We start from the raw sequence: 13,313 nt of genomic DNA, 5'->3' as shown, positions 1-13,313 counted from the left end.
TGACAATGCAACCTCTGTGGGCATCGTGTCTCTGAGACAATGGCTATAAACTGCATCGTCCGCTAGGTATATGCCCCTTCAACAAATGAAGATGGGTAATTTTTTTCAACGCAACCATCAAATTCTTTAATCACTATCATGAGGTATGAACATGAATCCATTGTCTGTGTTTAAAATATAGCAGGTTACAATACAGAATTTATGAGCATTAGTTTTTTTCTGCTGTTGATTCTTCAAAACTTTTTCTTGCGCACACATCAAACATCTTTCATTTTTTTTTAAGAACCAGGTTCGACTTCCAGAATAATCAACCTCGCTTCTTCTCCTGAACAATTACGGAACAGACTAGTTCAATATCCCAAATATCCTTAAAGTTTTCTAATCCCAGTTTAAAGGCGTGCTATGTAGTCCAGTGGTGAAGATATCTGATCCCGATGACCTGGGTTCAAATCCCGGAATGATCAATCTCACTACTTCTCACGAACAATTACAGAAATACTGTTCAGATTGTGGGTTTTTGGATTAGCGGGTTCGGATTCATGGAGTTCTAGTGTATTACTTTCCTTATTAAATATTATATCTGTTACCGCTAAAGTGCAGAAATCAGTTATTCTACAGATTATCAAATCAGTTAATATGCAGATTAGCTAGGCAATGTGCACATTAATGGCTTTCAATCTTTAGTGGTAGCATATCTCCTATTTTGTTTCAGACAAAAAAATTTCTGAAAAATAAATCTTTCAAGTTTCAGGCGAATTGTTCTTAAATCAAAAATTTGTATTCGTTTTCATAATGAGACAGAAAGTTCCCCTTATCCTATAACCTCAGTTTTTGAATGAAAGATGTGTAAGAGACTTGTCAATTTGCTTATCCACAGTTGCCAGAAAGAAATTTACGGGAGAAGTCGACTGTTCTCATTTCAAGAACTGAATATATGTACAGTCCTCCAAGCACTAGATGAGACTTGGCTACCTCTCAATGTTGTACAATTCTATTCTTTTCTAGAAGAAGCTGAACAGGCAAATTCAAATCACTGATCAGCAATTATCAATACACAATAGCTTTATCAAAAAGAATAGACATGATGTAGCCAAGTCTCGTCTCTTGCTTTTCATCTTGCAATGAACTAATTTGGGGTATTTTATTCTAATATATATATAATTTCTATACTATATAATGGTGTATTTTATCTCTTACATATAAAATTTTACATGGTGGGGGGATCCAGTAGCCACTTTACTTTAAATTGAGTAATGATTTAAAACCAATTTTAAAATATTACTATGGAATTTGTATTAACTTGATTATATCAACTTGAAATTATACAATATGGCCTGATTGGACATTCTCAGTGACATCCTATATTAACATATTTACTTAAATCTAATGAACACTAGCAACAAAAGAGCATTTACATTTTCCATATTACTGCTGATTCTAAGATTTACCCACATCAGACAAATTCAGTTTTATGGGAGAAGGTAACAAATTTGAATAAATGCTGTATATTGATTTTTAATTCTGAAATAGTACAAGCATTTAAACTTTCACTAATTGTTTCAAATAACAAAAATTGATTTTTTATAACAGACTTCACCCTCGCATCAAGCAACATTCCTCAGACTCAATCTACGAGTGAATATAGGCTGAACTGTTCAATATCTTGCTTATCATAGAACTTTGGAATAAATTATCTGCAAGACACTATTTTGTCGGCAATGTAAAAAATATTATGTACACCAATGAGATGACCTAATATATACATCTGCTAGGCAACGAGAAATCACATGAGGGAAACGTATCATTGGGGATTTCACCAATAATTTGAAGAAACAATCTTTTTCCCCAACTTATTTTACAGATGTTTCAGGAGTGTTGTGTTTTAAATCTTTTGGCGATACTGGTGTGTGTGTATATTTCTATGTTATTACTTTATCTGCTTTTATCCTGCATGATACCGCTGTATGCCTCTAGGGGCGGGACAGCAATATATATATGATTGATTGATTATCCTGCGTGATTGGGCAATTCAAAAACACTATACAGCAATATACTGTTTGGGGGAGGGGAAAGCAATGGTGATAGTTGCTTTTGCTTTAAAAGAGCTTTTCTTTTTTAAGAAAACCTCCATACAAGTCGTCATATTTAATGTCTCACGGCTTTTGCACTGACTGACTTCTAATAGATCTTCAGGTAATGACTATACATAGTGTCATACAATGGGTTTAATCATTTGATCATTTTTGTTGCACCGTCATTTTCTGCACACCAAAACTAATTAGACCAAGAGTTTATCACCAAATGGCAGGGTTCAACATGAGGTTTTTTTTTTTTTTTTCATGTACCTTGCAAAATGGTTGGTGCATCAACCCATGGTTGGGAGATTTCTTGCATTAGCAATGTATTTTGCGTCATTTTTAATTCTCCCTCCCACTGTAAAGCGATCGGGTTCATCCATGGCAGTGACTAAGACAGATAGAAATTCTTCAAAGAAGCAACATACAACTGACCATTACGTTTTTAGACTTCCTGTGCATGTTATCTAGAGTAATTGACTAAATGTTTTGTGTTATATTTTATGATGTTCTTTTCCAATGAGGGATGGGGTTGATGTTTCCAGTGAGGGTTTCTCAGACTGACTTACAGTTTGTGGGGTTACAAGTGAAACACACTAAGTCAAAATAAACGATTTTCAGATATTTTGACTTTCACCTGTACAAACTAATAGGCTAGAGTGCTTAGTGTGATTACAAAACTTAAAGATATGACTTAGTGGGTTTCACCAGACGAAATCTCATTTTTGTGGCCAAGAAAAGCTGAAAATTCGAAAATTATTTCAACTAACGACTGCATTCACTAACACAGTTTAAACTGCAATTGCAGGTGAAAGGATACATATTAACCGCTAATCGTTTAACTTGTGATTGTAGTTTGAATTATTGTGTTGGTGAATACGGTCATTAGTGTGTTTCACTTGTAACCCCACAAGTTGAATCCAACCTTCAGGAAGGTTTGAAATTACATAAGTGATGGGTATCTGGGTGCATCTGGTTTCTCAGCTTGTCATTTAATCAGTTTCAGCTGCACTTCTACATCAACAAATATCCTGACAAAGATGAATCTGGCATAGGGCTTGCAACACCTTTGAACATCCTTCTGTACTATGAGGGAATATCTTATCGATTTGGGCTACCACAAACAGTTCAAGTATCAGTCGCCATTAAATAAACACCATAATATTGAAGCCGTTGACACTTGGAACAATCCAGAATTTAGACACACTCATTCAAAGTGTAATTGAATGCGGCAGGAAACAATTTTTAGAAAAGGTTATAATTTCTTTCACATCTATGGAGGTAATTGTAGATATATATTTTTCTGCCTATCTCGATAACATTTTTTAAATTGACAATAGATTGGGGTCTCTAGCAAGAAAAAAATCAACCTGTATTTAACCTTAAGTAAATCTAGTATTTTGACTATCAAACTAGTCAAATATCAGAGAGAGTGAAAAATCAATCTACAATTTACACATATTAACAAAATACTATTTCAAACACTTTATTAACAGATACAAAATCTCGTTTGTTTCGTTTTTTTTTCTTCTTCTTCACAGATAATACAAAAAAGATTGTTGACAGCAATGATTAAAATCTTTCATTTGTTTTAAAAAAAATCAAGTCCTGTCATCGTATTAAACAAAGGGAAAAAAAAAGTTCAAAACTTTGCTAATACATGCAAGAATACAGATCGTGAAAATTTTTAGCACACATACATTTTGCATAAATCTGTACAAGAATTTTATATAATTTACTTTGCGGAAGAACTATGTGTGTATATAATCCACTCCATCCATATCTATTCATTTTCAACAGCTAAAGCACACGAGCAAAATACTTTCGTTACGTAATTCATATAAATAAAAAGCCGATTTTTCTTTTTAAAATGTATTCCAAAATTTTGTAACGTACATATATATATATAAAACTGTGGAGCATTTTATCTATATAAAAGAAAATTGTTTTCTTTCTTTTTTTTAACAAGCTATTCGAAGAGAAGGCAGCGGTAGTAAAATGTTTTTTACGGGAAAATTCATTTCCTTTCCTTCATGTCAAATTTGGCACACAAAACATAAAAAAAAAAATGTTAAAGAGCTATTGCAAATATTTTATGTATATATATATATTTCCAAAAATTGCCCCATATGCGAAATGCTATGCCGTTTTCACAGAAAAAGAAAGAACAAAAAAAAGGTATTTACAAAGAAATACAAATGTAGATTTTTTTTAAAAACACCTTGCTTTTTTTTTTTAAAAAAAAAACACGAACTTCTAAAAAAAATTTGTAGTATGATGAGACAGACAGAGAAAGGAAAAAAAATCGTTGGATCATATAAACTATGATAACTACATAATAGTAATAATGAAAATAAAGTATAAATGAGTATCAAAAATCTTCAGCGTCACGGTAGCTAGGTTCTGTTGATACAAAGAAATCGTCAAAAAATTCAAACAGGAACTCAAACGTGGGTCGTTTTTCGGGATCTGCGTTCCAGCACTGCAACATTTTAGCATACACTGAATCCGGGCATTCACAGTTTGTTGGCTTGGCCATACGGTAGCCCCGCTCGACTTGTTCTATCACTTCACGATTGTGCATACCTGTTGGGGAAAATAATCAATGATAAGTACTGCCTTACACCAGAGTAGAGCATATTATTGAGATAGTCACTCGTGAAGGGAAAAATTTCACATTTGGCCACTGATCAAGTTCTACCCAACCAAGTTAGAAGGTGTGTAAGTTTAACATAAAAGTATTGTGTAAGTTACAATGTCATATTGACATAAATATGAGGTTTGTTCAAAAGATTTTCACCATAATTTTTCACGCCTAAACCAATGAAGCTAGGGAGACAGGGTTTGGTGCACGTATGTAGGCGATCCTAGTACACGTGCTTGAATTTTTTACTGCCTGCAAAAGCTGCCAATACGCAAGGAAAAGTGAGCACTCTCATTTTCATTTTTGACAAAATGGCAGAAAAAACATGGACAATACTGCATTAAATTTTGTGTGAAATTTGATGATTCCCAAGTAGAAACGATCTGCAAGATTCAACGGGCCTTTGGAGCTGAAGCAATAGGCACTACACTAGATAAATGAATGAAACAACTGCTGAGATGACGCATCAGTGAAGAATGAAGGACATACTCTTAGACCTTTCAGCATCCACAAATGAAATAGCCATTGACCAAGTGAGGACTCTGGTAATACAGGATCGTCGAATCTTGATTAGAAAACTTGCAGACAAGGCAAGCATTAATGTAGTATCCATTAATTCCCAATCCACTGATGATTTGGGCTTCAGGATATCCAATGTCAAAGTCATGCTGACCATCGACTCTGGTGGCATGGTCCATCATGAATATAAGCACCACCCAGTACAACCATTACCAAGGCTTACTACCAAGAGATTATGCATCATAACTGGCATTTCCATCGCAATTAACACAGTAGTGTTGTTCAAGTTTTTTCTACCATTTTGTCAAAAACGAAAATATGACAGCACTCGTACTTCTTTTCTTTGCTCATCAGGATTTGCTGGCAACTCGCAGCTTCTGCAGGCAAGAAATTCAAGCATGCGCACTAGAATGATCTATATATGTGAACCAAATCATATCTTTCTATCTTCATTGGATTATGAATGAAAAATTACAGTTGAATACTTCATGCAGGCCTAGAAGTGAAAATTTGAAAAAAAAGTAGGAAAAATAGGAACACCATTGGGAAAAAATAGGAAAAAAATAGGAGGGAAAAAATGGAATTGCCGAATTATCGTGGCATTTCAAAATGTTGTGCCGTTAAGATTCACACCTTATATACTTTAATTATAGTATTATCTATAGATATTTTAAGAAACTCAAGTTCTCTAACGAATTTAAAAATCTTTCATTTTCACAGAATGTGGTATCGAAAGCAATGTAAATAAGCAAAACTAAAAAGAAATTAATCAAATTGCTACTGTTACTTGAAAAGTCCAACTATTGATCGTGATCCATTTTTCCCTGTGCTTTTCGAAGAAAGAAAAAAACCTGTCTAGGTGCCATAGAAATGTAACCCATGCATGCTTAACCCATTGTCCACGGGCCGAATGTGGCCCCGGAGTGATCTGTTGTGGCTCACAACTTCAAATCTTATTTTGTAAAAATGAACCAAGCGACACTTCCAGATCTTTTAAGAAACCCTGCGGCACAGATTCAGGTCATTCAAGTGGCTCACGTCACATTCACAGATCACCGCGGCACAGTTCCAGATTACCGAAGTTACCCCAGCTGCTGTTCTACTGCACTTAAATGACTGTGGCACATTCCTAGATCACTTGAGTGACTCACGGCAGAGTTCCAGATGCCTCAAGTACCCGCGGCACGTTTACACGTCATTCAAGTGACCCGCGGCACATTCCCTGATCGCCGCGGCACAGTTCTAGAGCATTCAATTGACCCATGAAACTTTTAAAAGAACACTCAAGTAACCTGCATCACAGTTCCACATTCACGTTCCACAGATCATTTAGGTGACCCGCGGAAAATTTACAGATCACCGCGGCACAGTTCCAGAGCACTCAATTGACCCAGACATATTTACAGGTCAGCTTAACTGACCCGCGCCACATTTCAAAATCAATGAAATGGCCCACTCTCTACTAAATGTTGAACATCTTCGATGCAACACCTCCTGGCGTTACATTACACCCGAAGGATACAACGATTAGAATGTCCTGCGTATTATGTTCATGAATGTTTTTCTTTCAAGACGTCGTCGTCAATAGCATACACACGAACCTAGTTATGCCTTAAAACACACATGCCTACCAATGGCCCCTCAGAGTTATCTTATGTGACCCAGGACGAATAACAAAACCACACAAGTGGCTCAAGAGCGATCATCAAATCATTTAAGTAGGACTCATTTCCAGATTACTTCAGTGGCAAGCAGCACATTTCCGGATCATTTATGCTGCCAAAGCATATATCCAGATCACCTTTAAGTGACCCCAAGCACATTTCCAGATCACCTAGGGCGCGGTAGCCCAGGTCGATAAGGTACTCGCCTAAAGTACCAAAGGATGTTTAGAGGTGTCGCGAGTTCGATTACCGGTTCGTCCTTGTCAGAAAACTTTCCTGACACAGGGGTACAACATCAATGGCGACATGACCGCAAAAAAAATTGCTACCGCAGGGAGTCCCCCATCTAGGGGTAAGAGCACCAACCTATCAACGAGTACAAAAAACAAGCCTGCCGTTCGGAATCAACAATAAATTGTAGGTCTGGGTCTAATTAGCCCTCATGTGAAGAAAATGACCGTGATGCGACAAAAATGATCAAATGACCAGATCACCTAAGTGACCTCAAGCACATTTCCAAATCACTTAAGCGACCCGCGACAAACCCCCAGTTCACTTAAGCGGCTGGAGGCACATTTACATATCATTTCAGCGGCACGTTTTGAGATCACTTGAGTGGCTCGCAGCACATAGATCACCTAATGGTCTGCAATACATTAACACTTTAAGTGCCTTGATGCATTTTTTATAGATTATTTCAGTGGCGATTAGTGATTATTAGATTGATTATTATTATTATTATTGTGTGATTTTAGTGATTATTTTAGATTATTTTATTCAAGTGGCCGCTGCACACTTTCAGGTTATCCAAGTGACTTGTGGCACATTTCCAAATAACTGAAGCGGCCCGCGGCACATTTCCAGATGACTCAAACGGCCCGGGCACACTTTCAGACACCTGAATGACTCGCGGCATATTACAATTTAACTCAACCTTTTCAAGAGTGTGGGGCCACTTCATTGATTTTAAAACGTGTCGTGGGCCACTTAATTAAGTGATCTAGAACAGCGCCCCAGATTATTTGTGTGATCTGTAAATGTGCCGCGGGTCATTTAAATGATGTAAGAATATGCCACGAGCCACTTAATTTATCCGTAAGTATACCGAGGCCACTTGAGGCACGCCACATTTAGGAAGTGGGTTGAGCACATGCTTAAAATAAGGGGCCGTTCAAGTATTACGGCAGCAAAGTTTCAGCGATTTTCGACCCCCCCTTGTTAGGAAAAGTCAGCAAAAATCTGACCCTCCCCCTATCAGCAAAATTTCGTCAGCGCTCTGCCTCTTACCTCCTAACGCATAGTGGTGGGATCAGAGACGTACGTGGAAGGGGAGATCTTGGTTGGGGGCTCGTGGTCTCCCCCCCCCCCAGACGATCAAAAATATATTTTTTAATCAAAAATTATTTTTTTAATAATTAAAATTTCGAAAGAAAATATCTTATTATAATGATTTTTTGTTAATTTCAATATTATTTGAAAGCTAAGAACTCAACATTTATTTTTAAGAAATTCATTGCAACCCTACCTCTAAGCCCGTAGGTAATCCTTGACCCGCGGTAAACACTTGGCCTGTGCCGGCTCAAATGTGGCCTGTCCCTCTCAAAACTAATTTTGTAAAAATGAACCAAGTGGCACATTCACAGATCGCTTAAGTGACCCGTGACACAATTTCAGACCATTTAAGAGAACCGTGGCACATTTAGAGATCCCTTGAGTGATTTGTGGTACAGTTTTAGAGCACTGGCACGGCCACCAGTGTCCCTACCCCCCCCCCCCCTTTTTTTCACCTTCTTATTTATGACAGCCGATCTCCTAAACAGATTCTCTTTCTTCACTGAACTTCAGTTTTTAGCACTTTGACTATACGGTGCGGGGGCAAAAAGATACACTTGTCGTCGTCCCCTGCTCCAATGGAACTGAAAAAAAAAAATTACCTCTTTTTTTCAGTGGCGAGTTGTGATGTGAATAAAACACATGAAAGAGAGACATTTTGCAGTTTCTCGGAATTTTCGTAGTGAGACATCGCCCGTAAACAAAAGGAGGAAGGGATAAAATAGGAATAGTAGGAAAGAATTGGAATAAAATAGGACGACTGGGATGAAAGTAGGAAAATAGGAGGGCATTTCTAAAAAATAGGAAAAGTAGGAAAAATAGGAGCGCTGTGAGGTCTGTTCATGAATAAATCTTTTTTTGTCACACCAAACCGTTCAGTGATGAAATTCAAATGAAACATAAAAGTTTGTGATGTTTAAGCATTCTTCAGAAGAATTCTTTCACAGTCGTGTGGAAGCTCATGTGAGCCTCCTCCCTTTTCCCCAAACAACGTTCCAAGTCCCTTAGTGCAGACATCCCTCACATTTACGTGATTAGTTGGTTCTGCAAAATAGTTGTGTAAGGGACCATTCAAGTATGTCAGCATCGATGGGGAGGGGGGGGGGGTTCTGATTTGCTGACTTTTGATGACAAGGGGGGGGGGGTTTGGATAATGCTTACATCATCAACCACCCTTTATGAAAATATGAAATCTTTTTAATGACATCTTACTCTGTGCACCAAAAATGAGAAAAACCTTTCAATAGTTTGTGTGCACTTGCAGTAACATCTCCCGTATTGATGAGTGCCCTACAGAACCACTTTGGTGATCTCTAAATTTTTTGCAGATCCAAGTGATCTGGAAATGTGTCCAGGCTGCTTAAGTGCTCTGAAACTGTGCCACGCACCCCTCAAGTGATCCATAATTATATGCTTCGGATCACTTAAATAATCTGAGAATGTGTCACGGGTAACTTGAGTGATGTAGAACTACACCGGGACCACTTAAGTGCTCTAAAACTATGTCACGTCACTCAAGGGATCTCTAAATGTGTCACGGATCACTTAAGTGTTCTGGAACCGTGTCTCGGGTCATTTAAGTGATCTGAAAATGGGGCCGTTTAAATGCTCTGGAATTGTACCACAGGACACTTAAGCGATCTTGTTAATGTCAGGGGTGGGAAGTGACTAAGTCCATTTCGGAGCAGCTTTGGAGCAGCAAAATTCAGGATTTGGAGCAGTTTTGGAGCAGCAAATTCAGGATTTGGAGCAGCAAAATATGGGATTTGGAGCAGCAAAATATGGGATTCAGAGCAGATATTTATAAATTGGAACAGTGAAATTAACAAGAATATTTTCGTTAACCCTCAACCCTTTTCAAAATAAAACTGCACTGTCTTTTGTTATCAAACATCTTTTCGTCAGCTTGATTTTTGGTGTTTTAGGCTTTTGACACCTTGTTTGAAAGAGCGGCTATCATAAAATTTTTTGCACCCGTCTATTTAAGATGATTTTTGCTTACTGTGGGCACTATTTGCTGCCTTGAACAACAGCACTTCAAATGAGCTAAAAAAATTTTCTAAGTTTTTAATTTTTTTATACTTAGAAAGAAATTGTTGCAAAATGGGAGAGAATTTCGGAACAATCAACTCAATGTTTGGCGATTCAGCACTCATCTGGCGAGATTGGCGATCTGACACTCGCTATTTGGCGAGATTGGCGATTTAACGCTCGTTATTTGGCGATATTGACGATTTAACGCTCGTTATTCAGCAAAATTAGCGATTTAACGCTCGTTATTCGGCAAAGTTTCTAAACTAACATTCGTAATTCGGCGGGCATGCGCTTTTTACTCCCGGAATGAAAATTTTTTTCACGAAACATCGGGATTTAACACAATGACAATCGACTACAGTAATTTCTGTTGCTTCCAGTGACGACTTTTTTTTTTAAACGGAAACACTCGAATTTGCACTTTAAAGCTGAAAGGCATTGCAAGCCATCTTCAGTTCCACGATCACGGACAATATCGGGGTTTCGCGATGGAAAGCCCGATCGGGGCCGATAGTTTAAGTACAGTGGAATAAAACATGCTCTTCTCTCGTAAAGAAACGTTTCGTGGCTAGCAGGAACAAAATTTTTTTGGCGTCCTTTCCGAAATTCCGGGCATACTGAAGCAAAATTCGCTATTTGGCGCAGAAAAATGCGAAAATACGCTATTGGAGCAGGATGGCGCAAGATATTAGTTTTGGCGCAGAGTTCCCGCCCCTGTAATGTGCCCATTAGTTCATCTTTACAAAATTATGTTTGATGACGGCAGGCCGCATCAGATAACCTCCAGAGCCATATTTGGTTCGTGGGCTAAGGGCCTTTATGCGATTTATCATTATATAGCTTAGAGAGTGGGATGCTATGAATTTATTAAATATAAATTTTGAGTTCATACCCTTCAAATAACATTGAAATTAACAGAAATTGATTATAATAACATATGAAGGTATTTTCTTCCAAAATTTCAATTTCAAGAAATAAATTTCTGATCGTGGGGGGGGGGGGACATACACACGATTCCCCCCCCCTTTGCCCCCACCAGTGTACGTCTCTGATCTCACCAATATGTGTTAGGATTCAGAGGGGCAGAGCTGATGACAATATGTGTTAGGATTCAGAGGGGCAGAGCTGATGACAATATGTGTTAGGATTCAGAGGGGCAGAGCTGATGACGAAATTTTGCTGATAGGGGGGGGGGGTCAAAAACGGCTAAAAATTTGCTTACATAATACTTGAACGGCCCCAAGATGAAATTGGGTAAAGTGAGTTGAATTTAACACGGGAAAGACAGGGATAGGGGGTTGGTTTTCTTCAGAGGGATTAAGAAAATTGAACCCGACAGCAGAGAAACTTTTTTTAACGAATTATTTAATACCTATGAATAAATCCCATGAATTTAGGCAATATGAATGAATTAAATTAACTCTCTTCTGTCTTCACTTCTTCCGACCGATTCTAATGATTGTGGATGTTTTCATTCCTGAAGAGCTTGGTATGATAGGCTGATAGCTCTTTTTAATGAAACAGTCTAGATTCAGGTGACAAACAGGATTTTTGGTCTCCTTATAAAAACTTTCATTGCAAAGCCAGAGAAGTCTGCATATTTCTCACAAATAGGAAAATTATAGTTTCACTGGAGCTGCTTTTCTCGATTAAATTTCTCTTGGCATTGTCAATGTGTTAAAAAATGTTGCTCATCAGTGAGATCTGGTGAGTTTTATCTCACAATTTCTCTCATATTTGACTCAGCTTTGAAGATCATCAAAGAATCTTCTCTCTTCACCATCAAAGAAAATGTATTCTGTCATCAAACGATTTAGCTATGTTAGATATCCTCAATTTGCAACCCCATTTCCAGTATTAAAGTTAAGCTCCAAGCAGAACTTTGCAGGTTTAATTCCTATAATCAACTTTCAAAAATCGCGTTTTAGAGAGAGATCATGTTAAGCGAGGGGGATACCTGTAATTCATAATTACTCAATGCGTATATACGGATGCCTGGCAACCCTAGCCCCCTCATTTTCTTCATATCAGAGCTCCTACAAACGATTCTTTCCGAAACAAGTTCAGCAGGCTGAACTGTGCACTATCAGTGCAAATGAAGCTAGGCCCAAACTACACTGGTGAAATAAATTAAGAGAATTTGCATATTTTATCGAATTTCATGAAAAGAACTGAGCTAAATGTAAAACCACTGCTTCTAGATAAAAATGCAAATCTTGTACGTCAAATACGTAAGCGTACTTGTGTGTGTAGGTGGAACCAGTAGAGAAACAGGCTTTATAAGCGCGCGTAAGTTAAGACGCATTTCGTTTGCTAGCACACCTTAGCGAATTTCTTGATGTTATTTTGCAGCAATCGGTTAATTTCAAATTGTAACAGTAAAAATGAGTCTCGGTTCAGCGTAAGCACAGATTCTCGCCATATGTTCATATGGAGAGAACCAGGGACCCGCTACCTACCCTCCAATGTCCGTGAAATCGACCATTATGGCGGAGGAGGTTTAATGGTCTGGGCAGGCATCATGTTGGATGGCCGCACACCTCTCCCTGTCTTTGAAAGAGGCACTATGACTGGTGTGAGGTATAGGGATGAGGTTTTGGAGCCCTATGTTTGCCTTTTCAGGGGTGCAGTTGGCCCTGAGTTCATTTTAATGGACGATAATGCGAGGCCACATAGAGCTCTTTTGCTCGACGATTTTCTAGAGAGTGAGGATATTTGCCGGATGGATTGGCCAGCCAGATCTCCAGACCTTAACCCTATAGAGCATGTCTGGGACGCTCTGGGGAGGGCAATTGCAACACGCAACCCCCCCCCCTCCGGGAACCATGCAGGGAATGAAAACAGCGTTGCTGAACGAGTGGAACCAATTGCCACAGGAAATGATAAAATGCCTTATTTCAAGTATGAAATCACGCTGCGAGACCTGTATATCTGTAAGAGGGGACCATACCCCCTATTAACCCTATTTTTTTGTTTATTCTGCAACCGCTGTTCATACCTTCCGACTCCAACGAGTGTTACGCACGATCATGCGTGTGTATTACA

The 13,313-nt window shown here is 38.2% G+C and overlaps 1 protein-coding gene across 8 annotated transcripts in view; it reads right to left on the bottom strand.

Moving 5' to 3' along the window:
- Positions 1 to 3,545: 3,545 nt before the first annotated feature.
- The window catches only part of Src64B (Tyrosine-protein kinase Src64B), a 48,006-nt gene continuing 38,238 nt past the window's right edge, over positions 3,546 to 13,313 (bottom strand). For all 8 annotated transcript variants that reach the window (XM_089237088.1, XM_089237124.1, XM_089237074.1 and 5 more), the window contains one exon: positions 3,546 to 4,661. In XM_089237088.1, coding sequence (XP_089093214.1) covers positions 4,447 to 4,661 — 215 coding nt within the window. In that variant the 3' untranslated portion in view covers positions 3,546 to 4,446. The remainder of the gene's footprint in view (positions 4,662 to 13,313) is intronic.

Source organism: Pholcus phalangioides, unplaced genomic scaffold, assembly GCF_987345545.1.
Source record: "Pholcus phalangioides strain wild (caught in Gottingen) unplaced genomic scaffold, Ppha-v1.0 ptg000002l_1, whole genome shotgun sequence".
Taxonomy (NCBI): Eukaryota; Metazoa; Arthropoda; class Arachnida; order Araneae; family Pholcidae; genus Pholcus; species Pholcus phalangioides.
The sequence above is the reverse complement of the archived record's forward strand: the minus strand, read 5'-3'. Positions and strand labels throughout refer to the sequence as shown.